General features: G+C 42.2%; 1 protein-coding gene across 1 annotated transcript in view; it reads left to right on the forward strand.

The window, feature by feature from the left end:
• Positions 1-19,798, forward strand: part of SLCO4C1 (solute carrier organic anion transporter family member 4C1) — a 67,236-nt gene that overhangs the window by 18,846 nt on the left and 28,592 nt on the right. The window contains exon 3 of the mRNA XM_062211815.1: positions 18,078-18,260. Coding sequence (XP_062067799.1) covers positions 18,078-18,260 — 183 coding nt within the window. The remainder of the gene's footprint in view (positions 1-18,077; positions 18,261-19,798) is intronic.

The raw sequence follows: 19,798 nt of genomic DNA on the forward strand, positions 1-19,798 counted from the left end.
TATTTATCTTCTCTCTTATTCTTTGTCAGCTTTGCTGAGGTAGCCAATTTCATTCTCCTTTTAAAGTAAACTTTTAGTTTTATTGATTTTTTTTTCCTATTCTTTGTTGAAACTCATTGTTTCTACTCTTTATTTTCTTCCTTGTGCTTGTTTTAGGTTTATTTTCTTTTCCTTTTCTCTAGTTGGTTGATATAGAAACTTGCATTATTTATTTTAGACTTTCCTTATTTACTAATGTGTGCATTTTAGTGCTATAAGTTTTCCTCTTAGTACTGCTTTAGCTATGTCTCATAATTGTGGTATACTGTATTTTAATTTTCATTTAATTCAATATGCTTTTTTCCCTCTGGAAATTTTGACCCATGGACTATTTGAAATTGTGTTTTTTTGTTCCCAATATTTGGTTATTTTTTTTCTGTTGTCTTTTTTTTATTATTATTATTATTTTTGAGAGGCAGAGCTAGAGAGAGAGAGAGAGATGGAGCGAGGGAGAGAGAACCATCGACTGGTTCACTCCCCAAATGGCTGCAACTGCTGGAGCTGTGTCAATCCAAAGCCAGAAGCCAGGGGCCTCCTCCAGGTCTCCCATGTGGGTACAGGGGCCCAAGCACCTGGGCCATCTTCCACTGCTTTTCCAGGCCATAAGCAGAGAGCTAGATCAGAATAGCAGCAGCCAGGACAGGAACCGGTACCAGAGGCAGAGACTTAGTCTACTATGCTACAGTGCGGGCCCCTGTCTTTTTCTTAAATCATGTTTAGTTAGATTCCACTGTGTTAAGAAGACATACTGGGCCGGCGCCGCGGCTCACTAGGCTAATCCTCTGCCTAGCGGCGCCAGCACACCGGGTTCTAGTCCCGGTTGGTACGCTGGATTCTATCCCGGATGCTCCTCTTCCAGGCCAGCTCTCTGCTGTGGCCAGGGAGTGCAGTGGAGGATGGCCCAAGTGCTTGGGCCCTGCACCCTATGGGAGACTAGGAGAAGCACCTGGCTCCTGCCTTCGGATCAGCACGGTGTGCCAGCCGCCGCGGCCATTGGGGAGTGAACCAATGGCAAAGGAAGAACTTTCTCTCTCTCTCTCTCTCTCACTATCCACTCTGCCTGTCAAAAAAAAAAAAAAATACTATATAAAATTTTAATTCTTTTAAACTTATTGAGGTTTGCTTTATGTTCCAGCATATGATCTCTCCTCATATGTGTTCTCTGGGAACTTGAGAAGAAAGGATTTTTGTTGATTGTTAGGTGATGTGTTTTATAAATGTCAGCTAGACTCTTAGTAGATACAGTTAAGTTGTCCTATATCCTCGTGAATTTTCTGCCTAGTTGTTCTATCAATTGCTCAGAGGTGAGTGTTAAAATCTTATCTGTTTCTCCTTTCATTTTATTAATTTCTACTTGACTTTTTGCAAAAAGGTTTATTTAATTGAAAGAGAGAGAGAGAGAGAGAGAGAGAGAGAGAAATCTTCCACCCACTGGTTTATTCCTCCAAATGCCCTCAACAACCAAGGCAAAGCTAGGCCAGGCTAGGCTAGGAACCAAGAACTGTATCCTGGTCTCCAGCCAGGGCTGACAGGAGCCCAAGTACTTGTGGCATCATCTGCTGTCTCCCAGGTGCCTTAGAAAGAAGTTGGATCAGAAGTACAGAGCAGCCAGGGAATTGAACCAAGCACTCCAGTATGGGATGTGGGCATACCAAGCAGTGGCTTAACCTGCTGCACCACAACACCTGCTCCTACTTCATGGTTTACAGCTCTGTTGGTGAATATGGGCTTAGGATTACTATGTCTTTTTGGTAGATTGACTATCTTCTCATTATGTAATGTTGCTGTGTCTGATAAAGTTTTTGCTCTGAAGTCAGTTTTGTTCTGATGTTAATATGCTCCTACATTGTATTTATTGTTTGTATGTATTTTTTATCCTTTCATTTTCAAACTACCCATGCCATAATATTTGGAATGAGTTTCTTGTAGACACCATATTGGTGGGTTATTTTTAAAAATTATTCTGCTAATGTGTTTTATTTATTGTATTTATTTTCAGTGTAAGAATAGTTAATGTTTACTCTTGTACTTTGTTTTGTGCTTTTTTTAAAAGATTCATGTTAGAATTGTATCTACAAATTACATTGTGTTAAAACTAATTTAAATTAAAATTAAAAATTTAATAGATTTATTTATTTGAAAGGCGGAGTTATACAGGGAGAGGGAGAGATAGAGAGAAGGAGAGACAGAAAGAAAGAAATTTTTTGTCTACTAGTTCACTCCTTAAATGGCCACAACCCTGGTTGAAGCCAGGAGCCTGGAACTCCATCCAGGTATCCCATGTGGGTGGCAGTGACCCAAGCATTTGGGCCATCTTCTGTTGCTCTTTCAGGCACATTAGTAGGGAGCTGGATTGCAAATTGGGTGCCCAGGACACTCATAGGTGATTCCAGCATCACAGGCTAGGCCACAACACCAGCCCCTTGTTCTGTTTGTTTCTTCGTTTTATCCTTCCTTGCTTCTCATGAGTTACTGAACGTTTTTTAGAGTTCCATTTTGGTTTGTGTAGAAAGTTATAAGTGCATTTCCTTGCACTGCTTTTTGAATATTTGCTATAGGTAATGTACTCTGTTTGGTATCGTATTATTAAACTCTGCATCTTATTTAAACCTATTTATCTGCTCGCTGTGACACTGCTCTGAAGGGTTTGACATGGGTTGTGTGCTGCCTTGTTGTTGCCAGGTGAGGAAACAGTCCAACTTCCTGTATTGGCCTAGATTGACATACAGTGTTCTTGTTATTGGGAGCGGTATGTCTGGATATCCCCTAAAGAGGGTTGGAAGTGACTTGTTCTATTCCCCATGCAGCCTCTACTGAACCCACAGAAGAGAAGGGTGACCCAGTTCCCAGTGGATTATTGTGAAAGTCCTAATTTCATTAAGCTTCCTCTTGTACCACCCCAGTAACAGAGAGGGAGGGGGGTGCCTCATTACTGCATGGACATGAGAACCAAGGCAACCAACATAGGTCCCACTGGCACCAGGTGTGGGGCAAAGCACCTGTTGATAGGGTTGAAAGTCCCAGATGCCTTCTCAGCTGTGATTGGGCACCTTGTTGTAGCCTCTGTTTATGTGAATCTGTTGCTGCAAGTGGGGGTGTGGGTGGCACCGGTTTTCCCCTGCTGTGTTAGACTGAAGTAATTATTTTCTATTTTTTTTTCTGCCTTGCCAAGGTGCCCCTTTCTTGGTCTTATAATGAGGGTTTTCTGTTGGTTTCTCACTCCATTCCCTCACACACTGTATCATTTGTCCTTTAGCTCCAAATCTGGGAAAACTGAAGCAAAAACAAAACCCAAGGAACCACCACATTGTAGTTTGAGTACCACTATTGCGAGTCAGTCTGTCTTCTCTTTAACCTCAGAGGCTTCTTATATTTGTTTTAAATACAATACTTTTAGTTCTATTATCCTGTCTCTTTTCCATTTGGTTTGTATTGTTTTATTTGTCATCACCTCCTCAGCACTTTACATAATGCTTAGACTCTCTGGTTATGTTTGTTGAGTGGCTGAATGAAGGTCACTCAACCTGCAGTCTGGATAAATTGTCTATGCTTTAGTAACATACAGCCCTAAAATTTGAATGGCTTCAAAAAGTCTTATCTATTTATCTTTTACTCAGTATATCATTCATGGGTGGTTGCAGCTAATCTCAGGAAAAAAAAAATAAATGAAAACTAAAACTAAAAAGGAGGAGGATAGCAAAGGAAGCTTTCTGAAGGAAGAGAAATAGACCTCAATTGTTATATTGTGGTCTAAGAAAGAAATGAGCAGGCAGTTTCTGTAAAGTACAAGACAGTGAATAGTTTAGACTTACAGGTCATTCAATCTCTTGCAATTACTCAACACTATTGTTATAACCTGAAGCAGATGTAGCAACCTATAAACAAATGGGCTCAGTTGTGTCTCAATAAATTCTTTTTTATAAAGACAGCCAGTGGGCTGGAATAGGCCCTTGGGCCATAGTTAGCATTCCCTGATCTAAGAGACTGTTGCTCTTTGGTGTTGTGCTGTGCTACATTCCCATCTGGGAAAACAAATACAATGACCCTGGAGTACTCCACCTGCCCCAGAATTGCTTTTCCTAGAAATGTAAGTTCTTTGGGCCCAGGGATTGGTCTTGTTTATTGCTGTATTTTCTATGCATAGGGATTGTGTATAAAGCGTTTGGTAAATATTTGTTAAGTGAATGAATAGCTTTTAGCAAATTTAGGATCCAAAGAAAAATTATGCACCCTTTGAGGGAAATAAAAACTGTAAGGTATGGACATTGTGGCATGGTGGGTTAAGCCATCATGTGGGACACCCACATCCCATATTGAAGTACTCTGTCTCTCTCTCTCTGTCTTCCTTTGAAGTAAGTGAAAATAATAGGCATTCAACAAAAAGACCTTGTTGAGAAGAGAATTCATATTTTCTCTCTGAGTATATTTCTTTCCCTCCCACTAGACTCGAAGAAGGAATAATTGTTTTGGTCACTTCTTATCTAACATAGTTATGCACAAAATGGATTAGTCACTCTAAGAGGAATTATAGTTACTATTTTAAATAAAATAATTAGTCATTACTGAAAATTAATTATAACATCAAATGTCAGCAACCTTTACATATCAGTAAATGTTAACACCAAAGTTATGTAGTTGAGGAAGCCTCTTGAGCAAATTAATGGGATAATAGTGGCTTTTGGACATAAATTCTTTGACTTTTTCTGCCCTTCATCTTCCATGTTCCCCCATCCCATGTAGCAAAACTATGAGCATCCTCAACTTTTCCTCATTGTGCTGATTGCCTTCCTTTTTCCTGATAGAACTTGCCTACTGTCTCTTAGATATCTTTATCTACTTCCATTTCAGTAGGTACATTCTTTCAGAATTCAGTACATAAATGTTTCACATTTCAAAAAAAGGAGAACACCTCTCTTGATTCCTTATTCCTAGTTTGCATTCTCCATTCCTTCTTTTAACAGCTTAACCATATGAGAAATGCATCTGTCATATTAGTCATTGCTGCTTGGAAAGGAGAAGATACACGGGAGGTTGTGGCTCGTGGGAGTTCTGAATCTCCCTGGGAAGATGTTATTATGATTATTTCTTGGGTAAACTCTACTTCTGATTTTTAATTCCTAGGGACTTCATTGCTCACTGTTCTCCAGGAGTCCTCTTTTGGTTGCTTTCTGTACTAATCGGCTTTTCCCTACTTCAGAATTTCTGAGAGGAGCTTCTCGGGAAGGAAAAGGTTAATTTTGGCATATGGCTTGGAGAATTAGACAGCCCCATTAGTCTGGTGGAGGCTGGCCATGGTGGAGCATGTGTGGAGGAAGGGCTGCTTTATCAGTCGGGGAGCAGAGAGAGAAGCTGGGTTTAAATTACCAACCCTTTCTCGAAAAACTGCCTCCCTAGGGCAAGTCCCCGGTGACCTAGAGCCTGGCCCTACCTCCTAGCCACCATTAGACCATCTCCACCCCAATCATCAACAACCAGTATTAACCCATTAACCTTTCTAAAACAACCTCTTACCTAGTTGATCCCAGGTATAGATTCCACACTTTTTAAAATACACCCTTTAGGTTTGCTATATGGCTGATATTTCGAACTTCAGGTCTCTTGTCCCTTCAGACTGTACGGACAGGCACTTTTCTCTGAGAACTGTCTTTTCCAATAAAAAATATTTGCTTTGGTTCTGCCTTAATTCTTTCAGTGGTTTTAATAAAGGGTGAGGCCATTTGAATTTTGATCTTTTGTTCTGAAGTCTTCTGAGTTTTATCTTTTAAAGGATTTCCATGGAAAGCAGTTGCTTCTTTCTAGTCCTCCTCTAGTTCTCTTTCATCATATCAGGGATATTTGGCAGAGACTCAGAGGCCAATACAGATGTTGTTACTGTCAGTTTTTTGGTTATAGGAGGAGATCAGAAATGCAATGACATAAAAGACTCTGTAGGATGTTAAAATATGTTACTTTAAAAAGGATTCTAGGGCAGGTGTTGTAGTTCAATGGTTTAGGCATTTGCACACCCAATATGGAGAGCCTGCTTCTTGTCCTGTCCTTGGTTTCCTATCCAGTTTCCCACTAATACACCAGAGAAGCAGCAGGTGATGGCCCAAATACTTGGGTTTCTGCCACCCACGTGTGAGACCTAGATGGAGTTCCTGGCTCATGGTACCAGCCTAGCCCAGGTCTAGCTGTTGTGGACATTTGGGGAGTGAATCAGTGGATGGAAGATCTCTCTGTCTCTTCCTCTCTCTCTCTCTGTCACTGTGACTTTCAAATAAAATAAATGAATCTTAAAAAAGAGTTGCAGCTCACCACGTTGCTGTTGCACCATTGTTTAGCATGTTGTCACACAGTTAGTAGATAGTTGGTGATCAAGGGGAGAGATGAAAAAAGAGAAGAAGGAGATGTTTCCAAAAGTTGGAGAATAAACAGTTAAAAATTTCTTTATCGAAATACTCCAAGTACCTTTAATATTAAGTTGTTCATGGGGCCCCTAGGAATCATATGTGGAAAACATTTCTTTCCTTAAAAATTGGGAAAATCTCTGCACCCATGCCATTTTCTTTTTGTAAATGACATTTCCCCTTGTCTCCATATTATTATCAATCTAGTCTTGTTTCCAATTTCAGTTTTATAAAAGCAATTAATAAATCTGTAACAAAGTATTTTATTTTTTTCTGCAATTTTTAATGGGATTGGTGCTGTTAAAATAGTACATAAAGGGGCTGGAATTGTGGTGCTGCAGCAGGTTAGACTGGCGCTTGGGACACTGGCATTCCATATTAGGACACTGGTTTGTGTCTGGGCTGCTCCATGTCCAATTCAGCTTTCTGCTAATGCACCTGGGAAGGCAACAGATGATGGCCCAAGTACTTCAGCCCCTGCTACCCATGTGCAAGACCCAGATGGAGTTCCTGGGTCCCGGCTTCCGCATGTGGCCATTTAGGGAGGAAACTAGCAGATGGAAGATACCAGCTGGGACACCAGCATCAAAGGTGGTGGCTTAACCTGCTGCTCCATAACATTAGCACCTAAATGTTTAATAAATTTATTAGCATCAAGAGCTTTATGCTGTTTTATCTAATGTAATCTTATATTCTTATAGTAGCCCTTACTTTTCAAAAATTTACCAAAGACCTATAGAATATATTGTACTGTATATTTTTCACTTGTCCTCCCAGATCCTAAACATAAAGTTAATTGGCTAAGCTAACATTAGAGGCAAAGTTGTCTCCAGTCACCAAACAAGTTGTCAGGACTGAGTTGATAAATGGAGAATTTTTAAGTCCCATGAACAAAAATATATTCTGAATCTTTGTAGCAGAGATTGACAACCCTTTATTGGATTCCACAACCTAAGCCAGTTCATAGACCTAGTTTATTATTCGCTGGGATGATGGATCCCTTTGGATGTATTTATAACATGCCAGGAATGTCTCTTCCCCTAAACCTATCCTGGAGGGACCTGAAGGCCTTTACTGCAGTGTTGCAGGGAGAAGTCACTGGGGGTCACTTAATGTTGTCTCTGAACTGAACCTGATCTTTGGGTTCTGGAGTGCTGCCATGGTTCACTGAAACACAGGCCTTGTGGAAGTCCAATGGTAGAGCAGGCCCTGGATGATTTTTTTAACAGAGAGCCCAGAGATACCATCCTGGAGTCATTTCTCTACCTCTAAGGTTCACAAAGTACACAGATGCACTAACTGGCAGAACTAGTGGATTGGGAGTATTATTGTTAGAAGAGCCATGAAGAAACCCCTGAATGAGATAGTAAAGTAGCAGTGACATAGCAGCCCTGAGAATAAAAGAGCTTAGTGATAACAGCAAAGATGTGAAAGATTAGAAATATTGATTCCCACTATACTCTCATTTTTATTCAACTATTTGTCTAGTGCAAATGCAAGATAATGTAATGGAGAATGACTACAGATCAGGTATCTAATATGTAGTGATCTAGCTAATATATTCTTTGACTTCTCAATTGCAAAATCAATCAGCCTGGTTCACTTTTTCAGGCTATCCCATCATTAATGTATCATCATGATCTCAGTGGCATAGAAATTGTCCTGGTCTCTGTCATAAGGGTCTGGAACAATGTTTCTCCAGTGTGGCCACTTTTCCATCTCCAGAGACATTGTTTACTGTTATGGCTGTGATGAAGGATGCTACCTGTCTTTCATGGGTAGAGCCCATGGAGACTGATAAACATCACGCACAGGAGAGTCCCCTACAACAAAGATCAACATGGTCTCAAAAGTTAGTAGTACCAGGTTGTGAAACTGCAGTCTGGAGGTACCATGATCAATTTGCTGTTCTATAGTACATCTTGCAGGGATTCACATGTGTAGTATGCAGCTAATTTGATTTGGAGAATTGAGAATTATCTTGGATGCCTTTGTAAAAAGGATGCATGCCAGAGGATAAGTGACAAATAGCAAAACATGTAGGGGCCTTGTAGAGAAAGTTTTCAGAGGTTCAGCGTCCAGATCTGTGTCATGTTATCTACTCTCTGCATACTAAGAATGAGACACAGTATTCGGCATAGATTTTCAGGATTCAGAGACAGCTTGTGCTTCATTTGTGTGCATTCCTCCAGTAGTTGGTAGGTTAGAACCAAACCTATGATTGTGAACACCGTGTGACCTGAACTTCCCATTGTGAAGTGTCTTTTGTACCAATTGTAAAGTTTGACCTGTAGTGTGACATTCACTGTTGGATGAGTGGTAGATACAGATAGATATGGAAGGTACAAGCAACCACGTAGGCAAGGATCCCCAGGCTACTATCATGTTTTCTTTTACTGCCCTGCACTTGGCCTTTTTAAAATGGAGGAAGGCACTTCTTAGAGGCAGAAGTTAACATGACCTTACTGAAAAAATCTAGGTGTTCTCAATGTGGGATGCTCCCAGAGAATTCCTTGTGGCTGCTAAGAGAGGAAGAAGAAATGCAGCCTGGTATTCAGAGAGTTTGCAAGGTGTGCTGGCACCTGCGAAAGGAGACAGCTCTGAATAGTAGCTGCAGTCAAGCATGTTCCTTACAGGCGATGATGCATGGAAATTCGCTTTTGATAGGGGAGAAGTCCTGAGGTCCACAGAGACATGTGTTGACAACACTAAGACTATCTGGCCATTCAAAAGCTTGAAGAAAATGAAAATGGAAGCTTTTTTTTTTTTTTTTTTCCAAATACAAGGGAATTGTAGCCAAAAGATATGTAGATTGCCTCTTGGAATGCACTGAGAATGTAAAGGTGGTTCTGTCACTTGACAGTGCTTATCTGAGATTGTTGTAGAAGAGGCTCCCAGGCAGGATGAGAGCATGACCTGTTCAGTAATTATCCAATAGCAATGGTGGTATTTGTGAGATTGTGCAATTGTTTTGTGTCACAATAGCCTTAACTGGATAAAAACAGGTTAAGCGTGTGAGTTCAAGATTACACAGTTTTCCGTATCAAAGTGTTATAGCTCTCCCCATTGCAGATTGGTTGCTTGATTTACCAACTTCAAAAGTAGATCCTGAGGCCCTGTTACCACAGCATTTCCCAGGTCAATCAACATTCCCCAGGTCAGCCAATGTCTGTCTATTCTGAGTGCAATTTCTCCTTCTGGGATAGATATGTAGTCTAGATATGAATCTGTTTCCATGCCTGAAATGCTTCTAACAACACCCAGCATTGACTTATGTAATGTCTTATTTATTATCATTATATCCAGAGTCAGTTTTAAAAAAAGATTTTATTTGTCAGAGATAGTTAGAGGGAGAGAGAAAGTGAGAGAGGGAGAGGGAAGAGAGAGATATAGAGAAAGGGAGAGGATCTTTCATCTACTGGTTCACTCCCTAAGTGGACGCAATGGCCAGGACTGAGCTAGGCTGAAGCCAGGACCCAGAAGCTTCATCCAGATCTCTCTTGTGGGTGGCAGGGGCCCAAGCACTTGATCCATTCTCTGCTGCTTGTCCTAGGCCATTAGCATTGATCTGGATCAGAAGTGGAGCAGCCCGGACATGAATGGCTCCTGTGTGGGATGCCCTTGTCACAGGAAGCAGCTTAACCCACTATGCTACAATGCTGCCCCCTAGCATTATTTTGATGGAGAAACTCGTTTGTAACTCCTGCTCATGAAATTCACTTGTCTCTTCATAAATGCCCCCACACCCAGAAGCTGCTGGCTTGATAGAATGGTGTCTGTTGAGGAATAACATTCAGAATAAAGTTTCTTCTGCTACAGAATGTGTGTGTGCGTGCGTGCGTGTGTGTGTGTGTGAAAGCAGAAACCTCTCTGTGGAGCTGGATCCTCCAAAACCAGAATGTCCAGGGTAGAGAGCTAAGGGGTGAGGGTGGGGGAATGGATTGGTGCTTCTTGCTACTGTATCTAAATCGGCAACTTAATGGAAATTTTGCTTCCTGCCTGGGTCTTGCTGAATCCTACTTCCCAAGGGACAGATACCTCCATCAAGGGACACCATCATTGTTCCCTTAAATTCACAGCTAAATATGTTCCCTAATCATTTTTCATCTCACTAAATAATAATCAGGAAGAGAAGAGGGTCCCCAGACGAGTAGAATTGAGGGGTCCTGGTGACTGAGGGGAAAGAATGGTTTCCTTACGTGTACATTGAGAGTGTGTGTTGGAGTGAAGGGTTTGCTACCATGCCTCCTCACTCCCCCTGCCTGACAGTATGTGAGTCTCCTATGGAGGGGCTTGTAAAAGTCTCTGTCAAATCCCGAGTGCAGGGGTACAGGGAACACAGTGTGGACCGTGGGAAAGGAAGCTATACTTACGGCTCAGGCTTTTTGATGAGCTGTAGGGGAAGAACCACAGAGCTTGGTAGCTGTCCCACTGCCTTGGGTTCCTCCTCCTCCATACACAAAGATGTCTACTGATAGCTAACCTGGCGGTGTTGGCGTCAGGTGGGAGAGTCACTGACATTACCTAACGCTGTTATTTCACTGATAGTTTCCTGAAGATTCATTATACAAAGTGGAGTCATGGGAAAGAGAGGAAAAGGCTCAGGGCAGGGACTGTCTCCCAGAGCCAGCCCAACAAGACAGCCTGCCCTGTCTTTAAGACTGTTTTTACTTGGCAACTGCTGCAGAACTTCCTACTCTAGCTGGAAGACTAGTTTTGCATAGGAACTCACCGCTCCTCAGTCAGAGCCTCCAGCTCGCTCCAGCGCCGAAAGCGCCAGTGAACTGTGTTGTACCGTGATGTGCATAGATTGCTCTGTCCTCCTAAAGCCTGGGCTTCCTTTGTCCTCTGGGCATGCCAGAGACTGCCCTGGTGTGTGCATATGTGTCCTAGGTTGCAATCCTGTTTGTTTATTCCCAAATAAAAGTTCCTTTATTGGAGGTTCATCTCTATATTATTACTTGGCTTGGACAATTTTTGTGGGTTTCTGGTATTAGAATATTTTTCCCGGGGCCGGTGCTGTGGCTCACTTGGTTAATCCTCCGCCTGCGTCACTGGCATCCCATACCAGGTTCTAGTCCCGGTTGCTCCTCTTTCAGTCCAGCTCTCTGCTGTGGCCCAGGAGAGCAGTGGAGGATGGCCCAAGTGCTTGGGTCCCTGCACCTGCGTGGGAGATTGGGCAGAAGCACCTGGCTCCTGGCTTGGGATCGGCACAGTGCCAGCCGTGGCAGCCATTTGGGGAGTGAACCAATGGAAAGAAGACCTTTCTCTCTGTCTCTCTATTTCACTGTCTATAACTCTGTCAAATAAATAAATAAAAAATTTAAAAAAGGAATATTTTTCCCACAAAGATAAAAATGGATGCTAAGTTACCAAAAAAAAAAAAAAAAGCCGCATATACTTAATCATTTACTTAATTAATTTAGGATGGGAATTCAAAACACTTCCTTATCTATCAAGATCAAATAAAGGGGCCACGCTGTGGTGTAGCGGGTAAAGCCTCCGCCTGCAGTGCCAGCATCCCATATGGGTGCCGGGACTTTGGCTCAAGTCCTGGTTGCTCTACTTCTGATCTAGCTCACTGCTTTGGCCTGGGAAGGCAGTAAGATGTTCCAAGTCCTTGGGACCCAGCACCCATGTGGGAGTCCCAGGAGAAGCTCCTGGCATCGATCAGCACAACTCTGGCTGTTGCAGCCATCTGGGGAGTGAACCAGCAGATGGAAGACCTCTCTCTCTGCCTCTGCCTCTGCCTCTCTGTAACTCTGCCCTTAAAATAAATAAAATAAATATTAAAAAAATCAAATAAAGTAAGAAAAATGACAAAAGTTTTGATGTAAGGTATGACTAGCCGTTAAAAGAATGCTAAATTACGGTAAAAAGATAAGAAAAAGGATAAGAAAAACCAGTACCATGAACTAAATGAAAAGGAATGCTGGCTGGTGCTGCGGCTCAATAAGCTAATCCTCTGCCTGCGGCACAGGCACACCCAGTTCTAGTCCCGGTCGGGGCGCTGGATTCTGTCCCAGTTGCTCCTCCTCCAGTCCAGCTCTCTGCTGTGGCCCGGGAGGGCAGTGAAGGATGGCCCAAGTGCTTGGGCCCTGCACCCACATGGGAGCCCAGGAGGAAGCACCTGGCTCCTGGCTTCGGATTGGCGCAGTATGCCGGCCGTAGTGGCCATTTTGGGGATGAACCAACTGAAGGAAGACCTTTCTCTGTCTCTCTGTCTCTGTCTCTATCTCTGTCTCTCTCTCTCTCTCTCTAACTCTGCCTGTCAAAAAAAAAAAAAAAAGTGGAGCATCCAAGGACTTGCACTGGTGCCCCTATGGGATGCTGTGCCATAGTGCCAGTCCCTAACCTAACCTTAATTTTAGTAAAGGCATGCTGCTCTTTTTCTCAGAACATCTTTCATAGATGCTGTGGCAGCTTCTTTAGCAAATCACTTACTTGATGGACTTGCTCGGGTTCCTATGGCAAGTGAGTAGCAGGCTCACCTCCCAGGTAGGCGTCTTGTGTAGGCAAAGGTTCTTCAGGCCCCTAGGAGAAAGAGAGTGCTGGATTACTTGAGATTGCTTGTACAATCTCAACCTCTTTCTATCCCCATTCTCTATTCTCATGAATATGAGAAGCCCAGGAGGCCCCTGCTACCTCTTGGCTCATCCCCTGTTTCAGGCAAGAATATGAACTTGGACTTGAGTGTGGTGCTCCTAACCTTCAGGAGGAATATTTTTCTTGCTGCCTTTGGCCTGGTTAAAACGGGCTCTGTGCTGGATCCTGGGCTTGGAGGGCTGCACACATCCCAAACATGGAAACTCAAAGAGCCTTTGTTTTTCTTTACGTTTCTTTACATACATAAGGAAAGTTTCAGAAAAATTGGTTATGGGACAAGTGGGCGGAGTTGATAGGAGAGGAATGAGCCCCAGCCCCTAGGCTGGGAGGTACACCTGAGACCTGCGGCTGATCAAGTGTTCACAAAAATAGCAGCTCTTTCCCCTTCCCAGGCAGTGGCTGGGAGGTGGGGAGTGGGGCCCAGGAAGGAAAGGGCACCCACTTCTTGGGAAAGGCGAAAGCTGGGCTGAGCTTGTGGAAAGGTGGTTGCCTCAGAGACCCTGATGCAGGTGCTTACAGAGGCTGGGTTACCCAGAAGGCTGTGCAGCTTCATTCCTCCCACTGCAGGAGACATAGGCACCCCTTAGAAATCAGGGCGGTGTGGCTGGGGAAGGCAGTCCTGTCTCAAAGTAGTAGCACCTGCCCAGGGGAATTCAGTGCAAATACCTGGAGAAAAGGCTGTAGACTTCTGTGTGGAATTGGTGGCTGGACTCACCTTAATATTTAACTTCCAAATACTTTGACTTACAGTAGGAGCATTTTCTCTTGTCTTCTCGCTGTGCGCTTTGCATAAGCAAACATTGACTGGCTCCTGGTTTGTCCATTCAGTGAAGGCCCGATCCTCCTGAACAACGTAGGAGCTCCATCTTGCGGCGTATTGTCAGATCGCAGGCTTTGTATTTCCTGTTCAAAGTACTTTTCTCAGCAATTGATTCCTGGTGAGATGAGGGAATCCTAAGTTCTGAAAGGTTACTCAACTGCAGTCCTGTGTAATTCACAGAACAGGAAACTTAGCTCTTATATAAAACCATACTGTAACCATACAATGGGATACGTTATTTTATGCTTGCTTCTGATGATCTGTGGGCCCTCATGGCATCTCTGAATGAACACTTCTTGGTGTGGAAACGTAGCATCTGGTAGTTTTTAAAACTACGGTTATCTTTAAAACTGTCCTTGCCTTTATCTGAATGGGATTCTGACCACACTTGAACTGTGTGAGTTGCAGCATCTGTCACCACTTGTTTTCTTAGGGAGACATAGAGAAAACTTTCCCGAAATAAATGCTCGATTTCATTGGTAACTTTTAAAAAAGAAGTAAATTTATCTACATTGCTTGAGCCACTTAGATGGATGTGATTTCAGTTTCATTGTGTAAAGTGTTGCTGCTTTGTTTGTAGGGCTGAGTATTTGCGTAACAATTTGGCAGGTTGACAATTTCAAAATATAAACATTTACATTTCAACCTACCAGTTTCACTCTTTGTAACTTGTTGGGCAGGTAGGTTTGCACAAATTTGCCAAAGGTAAATTTATACATCACAACCTATTTGTAATAAGAATAGCAAACAATGATCTAGATAGATGTATAATCTGATTAATATTAACAATACATAGTACATTATTCATTATTAAATATATGTGGTGGACTAGGTAAATAAATTAGAGGACATTTCTACTGTGAACATTATAAGAGTGCCAAGAAAGAAATTCAAATATAGCTTTATATGCTGGTGTTAAAAATGCTAGGGACATAATCAGTGAAATTCAGAAATTCTTGAATACATAGGTGGTGTGTTTAAGTACGGCCATATTTGTTTTAAAAGAATGAAAAAAATGTTCAACATGTAAGTGGGTGATTAAACACCTAAAAATTCTAGAAGGTACTCTTAATAGGAGTTACCTTATCTCTGTGTCTTGGGGAGTGGGTATAAAGTGAGTGTAGCAGTGGGGAGGGTTTTTTTGTTTGTTTGTTTATGTTTCTCTTAGTATTCTTCTGTGCTGTTTGAAAAGTATTTAAGAATTTCTTTCTCTGAAAAGTAAACATAATTGTCCCACATTATACTCCCGAAACTGAAATGCCCACCAGATTAGCACAAAAGACAGATGCCAGTTATTCAAAGAGGGTAATTATAAAAACAGAATTAAGAAAATATAATAAAGCAAAAATGCATGTAGGTAAATTCAGTTTCACTGTGTTAAATCTTAAGATATTGTTAGTCCAATCTACTACCTCAAGAAAGTGATTATTAAGGGGCCGGCATTGTGCCACCAAGGGTTAAGCCACCACCTGTGATGCTGGCATCCATATGAGCCCTGGTTCAAGTCCTGGCTACTGCACTTCTGATTCATCTCCCTGCTAATCTGCCTGGGAAAGCAGCGGATGATATGTCAAGTGCTTGGGCCTCTACCACCAATGTGGGAGAACAGGATGGAGTCTCTGGCTCCTGACTTCCACTCGGCCCAGCCCCAGCTATTGCAGCCATTTGGGGAGAGAACCAGCACAAGGAAGATCTCTCTTTTTCTGTCTCACCCTCTGTCACTTTGCCTTTCAAATAAATAAAATAATTTTTTTAAAGAAAGTGAATTCTGATACCAGGGATTACAACCCCAGCAGGTGCTATGGCTGGGAAGTAATATCAATACAGTAGATCCAGCCAGGTTATGAACATAAATTATCTTTCAAAATATTCATCAAACTTTTATAACATGAATATAGGTGTCTACAATGCTGGACAGTATATTTCAAGCTTAAGATGTAAAAATAAATTTTTTAAGATTTATTTATTTATTTATTTGAAAGGCAGAGTTATAGAGAGGCAGAGGCAGAAAGAGAGAGCGAGAGCGAGAGCAAGAGCGAGAGCGAGAGAGAGAGAGAGAGAGAGAGAGGTCTTACATCCACTGGATCACTCAACAAATGGCCGCAACGGCTGGAGCTGTGCCAATCCGAAGCCAGGAGCCAGGAGCTTCTTCCGGGTCTCCCACAGGGGTACAGGGGCCCAAGGACTTGGGCCATCTTCTACTGCTTCCCTAGGCCATAGCAGAGAGCTGTATATGAAGTGGAACAGTCAGAACTCGAATCAGCACCCATATAGGATGCCAGCACTGCAGGTGGCGGCTTTACCTGTCACGCCACAGTGCCAGCCCTCAAGAGTATATGTGTTATGCATCAGTTGCACCCCATAATTTGATGACCATCAATTTAATTTCTTCATTTCAATTAATAGTAAAAAATCCCAGATGGAGAATCTCAGGATTTGTGCTTTGGTGGCCTTTTCTTATCCACAAAGAAATAGTACATCTTCATCTGATATCAAGGAAATAAAAATAGAATTAGTTGAGATGATTGTTAAAATGCAGATCCTTGGCCGGCGCTGCAGCTCACTAGGCTAATCCTCCGCCTTGCGGTGCCGGCACACCGGGTTCTAGTCCCGGTTGGGGCACCGATCCTGTCCCGGTTGCCCCTCTTCCAGGCCAGCTCTCTGCTGTGGCCAGGGAGTGCAGTGGAGGATGGCCCAAGTCCTTGGGCCCTGCACCCCATGGGAGACCAGGATAGCACCTGGCTCCTGCCATCGGATCAGCGCGGTGGCCGGCCGCAGAGCGCCTACCGCGGCGGCCATTGGAGGGTGAACCAACGGCAAAAAGGAAGACCTTTCTCTCTGTCTCTCTCTCTCACTGTCCACTCTGCCTGTCCAAAAAAAAAAAAAAAAAAAAAGTAGATCCTTGAGGACTACACCAGATTCAAAGAGAAAGAGCAAGGAGTAGTAGTTTTGTTTTGCTTTTATATTTTATTTTATTTATTAGAAAAGCAGAATTACAGATAGAGATGGGGGCGGGTAGAGAGAGAGGAATCTTCTATCCATAAAGTCCAAAGCCTTAAACTCCATCCGGATCTCTCACATGGGTGGCAGGGGCTGATGCCTGGGTACTTGAACCATCTTCTACTGCCTTCCCAGGCACATTAGCAGAGAGAGAGATTAGAAATGGAGTAGCCAAGTGGCCAGGTCTTGAACTGGTACTGTGATATGGAATACTGGCTTTGTAGGCAGTGGCTTAGCTTGCCCCAGGAGGATAGTATTTTTTTTTTTTAAGATTTATTTATTTATTTGAAAGGGAGAATTACAGAGAGGCAGAGGCAGAGCGAGGTCTTCCATTAGCTGGTTCACTCCCCAAATAGCTGCAACAGCCAGAGCTGGGCCAATTCGAAGCCAGGAGCCAGGAGCTCCCCACAATGGTACAGGGACCCAAGCACTTGGGTCATCTTCTACTGCTTTCCTAGGCCATAGCAGAGAGCTGGATCAGAAGTGGAACAGCTGGGTCTCGAACTGAACCCCATATAGGATGCTGGCACTGTAGACAGCAGCTTCACCTGCAACAAGCATTTCAGTCCGTTAATGTTTTATCAGATCAATTTGGAAAATAGGTACATACTATAGTAGTCAGTCTTTAATTTGAATGTGATTTTAAATAAGATTTTGATCGATTCTTAAAGATATCAGTTTTTCCTTTGATAATATTCAAAAGAATACCCTATGGCTCTAAGTATTGCTCCATAAAAATTTTATAAAATAATTTGAGCTATAACACATTAGATACAACTTTAGCATTTCTGCTTTTTAATGAATATTCAGGATTACTGTTTTGGCCCAGATATTGTACAAGTTAAGTTCATTTTTCAAATATGTTTAAGGTATATAAATTCACTATGGTGGTCATATTATTCTTAGGATTTAGAAAAAATAAAGGGTAGTTTTTTTTCTTTCTTAATTAAAAAACTATTGTTCCGGTTACCTCTTGCATCAATTATGCTTGTTAGTTTATCTGAAAATTTCTTTTGATTCTTAATGCAATGTATCTCAATTTTGTTCTATATTTTCTGAATTTTGACATGGTGATTTTCTCTAAAGTAATTTAAATTTAACCAAAGTGAAATGGTTGGAAGAAATAATTAAAGAAAGTTATGTTAGGTGAGTTTAACTTGTGGATAGATATATAAATTATTAAATTTCTGTAAACTTACAATTAATTTTTTTTCCCATCAAAGATACTTGCTTAACAGCAAGGAATAGCACCAGTTGTACCTCCTCAACGTCCTCACTTTCTAACTATCTGTATGTCTTCATCCTGGGACAACTGCTTTTGGGCATGGGGGGAACCCCTCTCTACACCCTGGGAACAGCCTTCATCGATGACTCTTCACCCACGCACACGTCTTCTCTCTATATAGGTAAGTTATTCTCAGGCACAGCTTTCTCAGTATGATTTTATTGTTTTGTTTTGTAAGTAAAGGATAACATAGGTTTATTAAAAATTAGTTGTAATGGCCTAGGTGTTTTTATGTGATAAATGCCATATGAATTTTATTTGTTTAGTTACTTGCTGCTGTACTGAGTCAGACAATGAATGCCATGATTTTGGTTGATGTCTTGCTCTGTTTCCTGCTCTGGACATGGGGAGTTTGAGCTCTACTCTTTTGTGTGGCATTACATCCTAGATTACAGGTATCCACTAAAGAAACCACCAGATGGTACTCAGAAGTTCTATGGAGTTTTCCATCTTAAATGAAATCTTTGTGTGAGTGCATGTGTGTGTGTGTGTGTATACACACAATATATTTATTAAGCAGTCTTTCCCTTTGTGATCTCATTTCTGGTAGCATATGTTTCTTTTAAATTCCCTCCTTGATGTAGAGGTAGAGCTCACTAGATTACGCATGGTTCCACATGTACTTACTGCATAATTTTTAAATTAATTGATTAATTTTTATTGATCTAAGGGCGGAGAGACAGAGAGAGGGAGGAGGGGGAGGAGTGAAGGAGAGAGATGAGACAGACAGCTCCTCTCTTCTAGTTACCTGGTTAACTCTCCAGATTCCTGCAGTGGCCATTACTGGGCTGGGCCAAAGGTGGGAGTAGGGAAGCCAATCTGTCTCCCACATGGAGGGCAGGGACCCAATTACTGGAGCCATATCTGCTGTCTCCCAGGGTCTACATTAGCAGGAAGCTGGGATCAGCGTCTGGGGCTGTGAATTGAACCAGGCACTCTGATACACTGCATAACTTTTTTAAAAAGATTTTATTTTATTGATTTATTTGAGAAGTAGAGTTAGAGACAGGGAGAGGGAGAGGCAGAGAAGAAGGTCTTCTTTCCATTGGTTCACCCCCCAAATGGCCACCATGGCTGGCACTGCGCCAATCTGAAGCCAGGAGCTGAGTGCTTCCTCCCGGTCTCCCACGTGGGTGCAAGAGCCCAAGCACTTGGATCATCCTCCACTGCCCTCCCGGGCCACAGCAGGGAGCTGGACTGGAAGAGGAGCAACTGGGACTAGAACCCGGCGCCCATATGGGATGCCGGCACCGCAGGTGGAGAATTAACCAACTGAGCCACGGCGCCGGCCCTGCATAACTTTTTGTACGTGTGTTTTCTATTTATCAGTCTATTGTTTCAACATAAGGAGATGCATTGCCACAGTCACTGGAAGTTAGTACGTGCAGTCCAGCCTGACAGAAGCTCCTCAGGCTACTTTAGCACATCCCTAATATGGAAATTTCTATAGTACTTTTATACCTCTACCAAATTTAAAAAAAATATCCCTACAATTTATCAGTCTAACCAAATCAGAAATTATAAAACATATAAAGGTCTGTTACCAAAAGTAATTTTCAAATCACTTATCTCCAGCATTTTTAATTATGTACCTTTATCCATAAAATTTTGAGCATGAATCCTTTATACTTATGTATATAAAGCACCTTTAAAAGTTGA

This window comes from Lepus europaeus, chromosome 15 (genome assembly GCF_033115175.1).
Source record: "Lepus europaeus isolate LE1 chromosome 15, mLepTim1.pri, whole genome shotgun sequence".
Classification (NCBI taxonomy): Eukaryota; Metazoa; Chordata; class Mammalia; order Lagomorpha; family Leporidae; genus Lepus; species Lepus europaeus.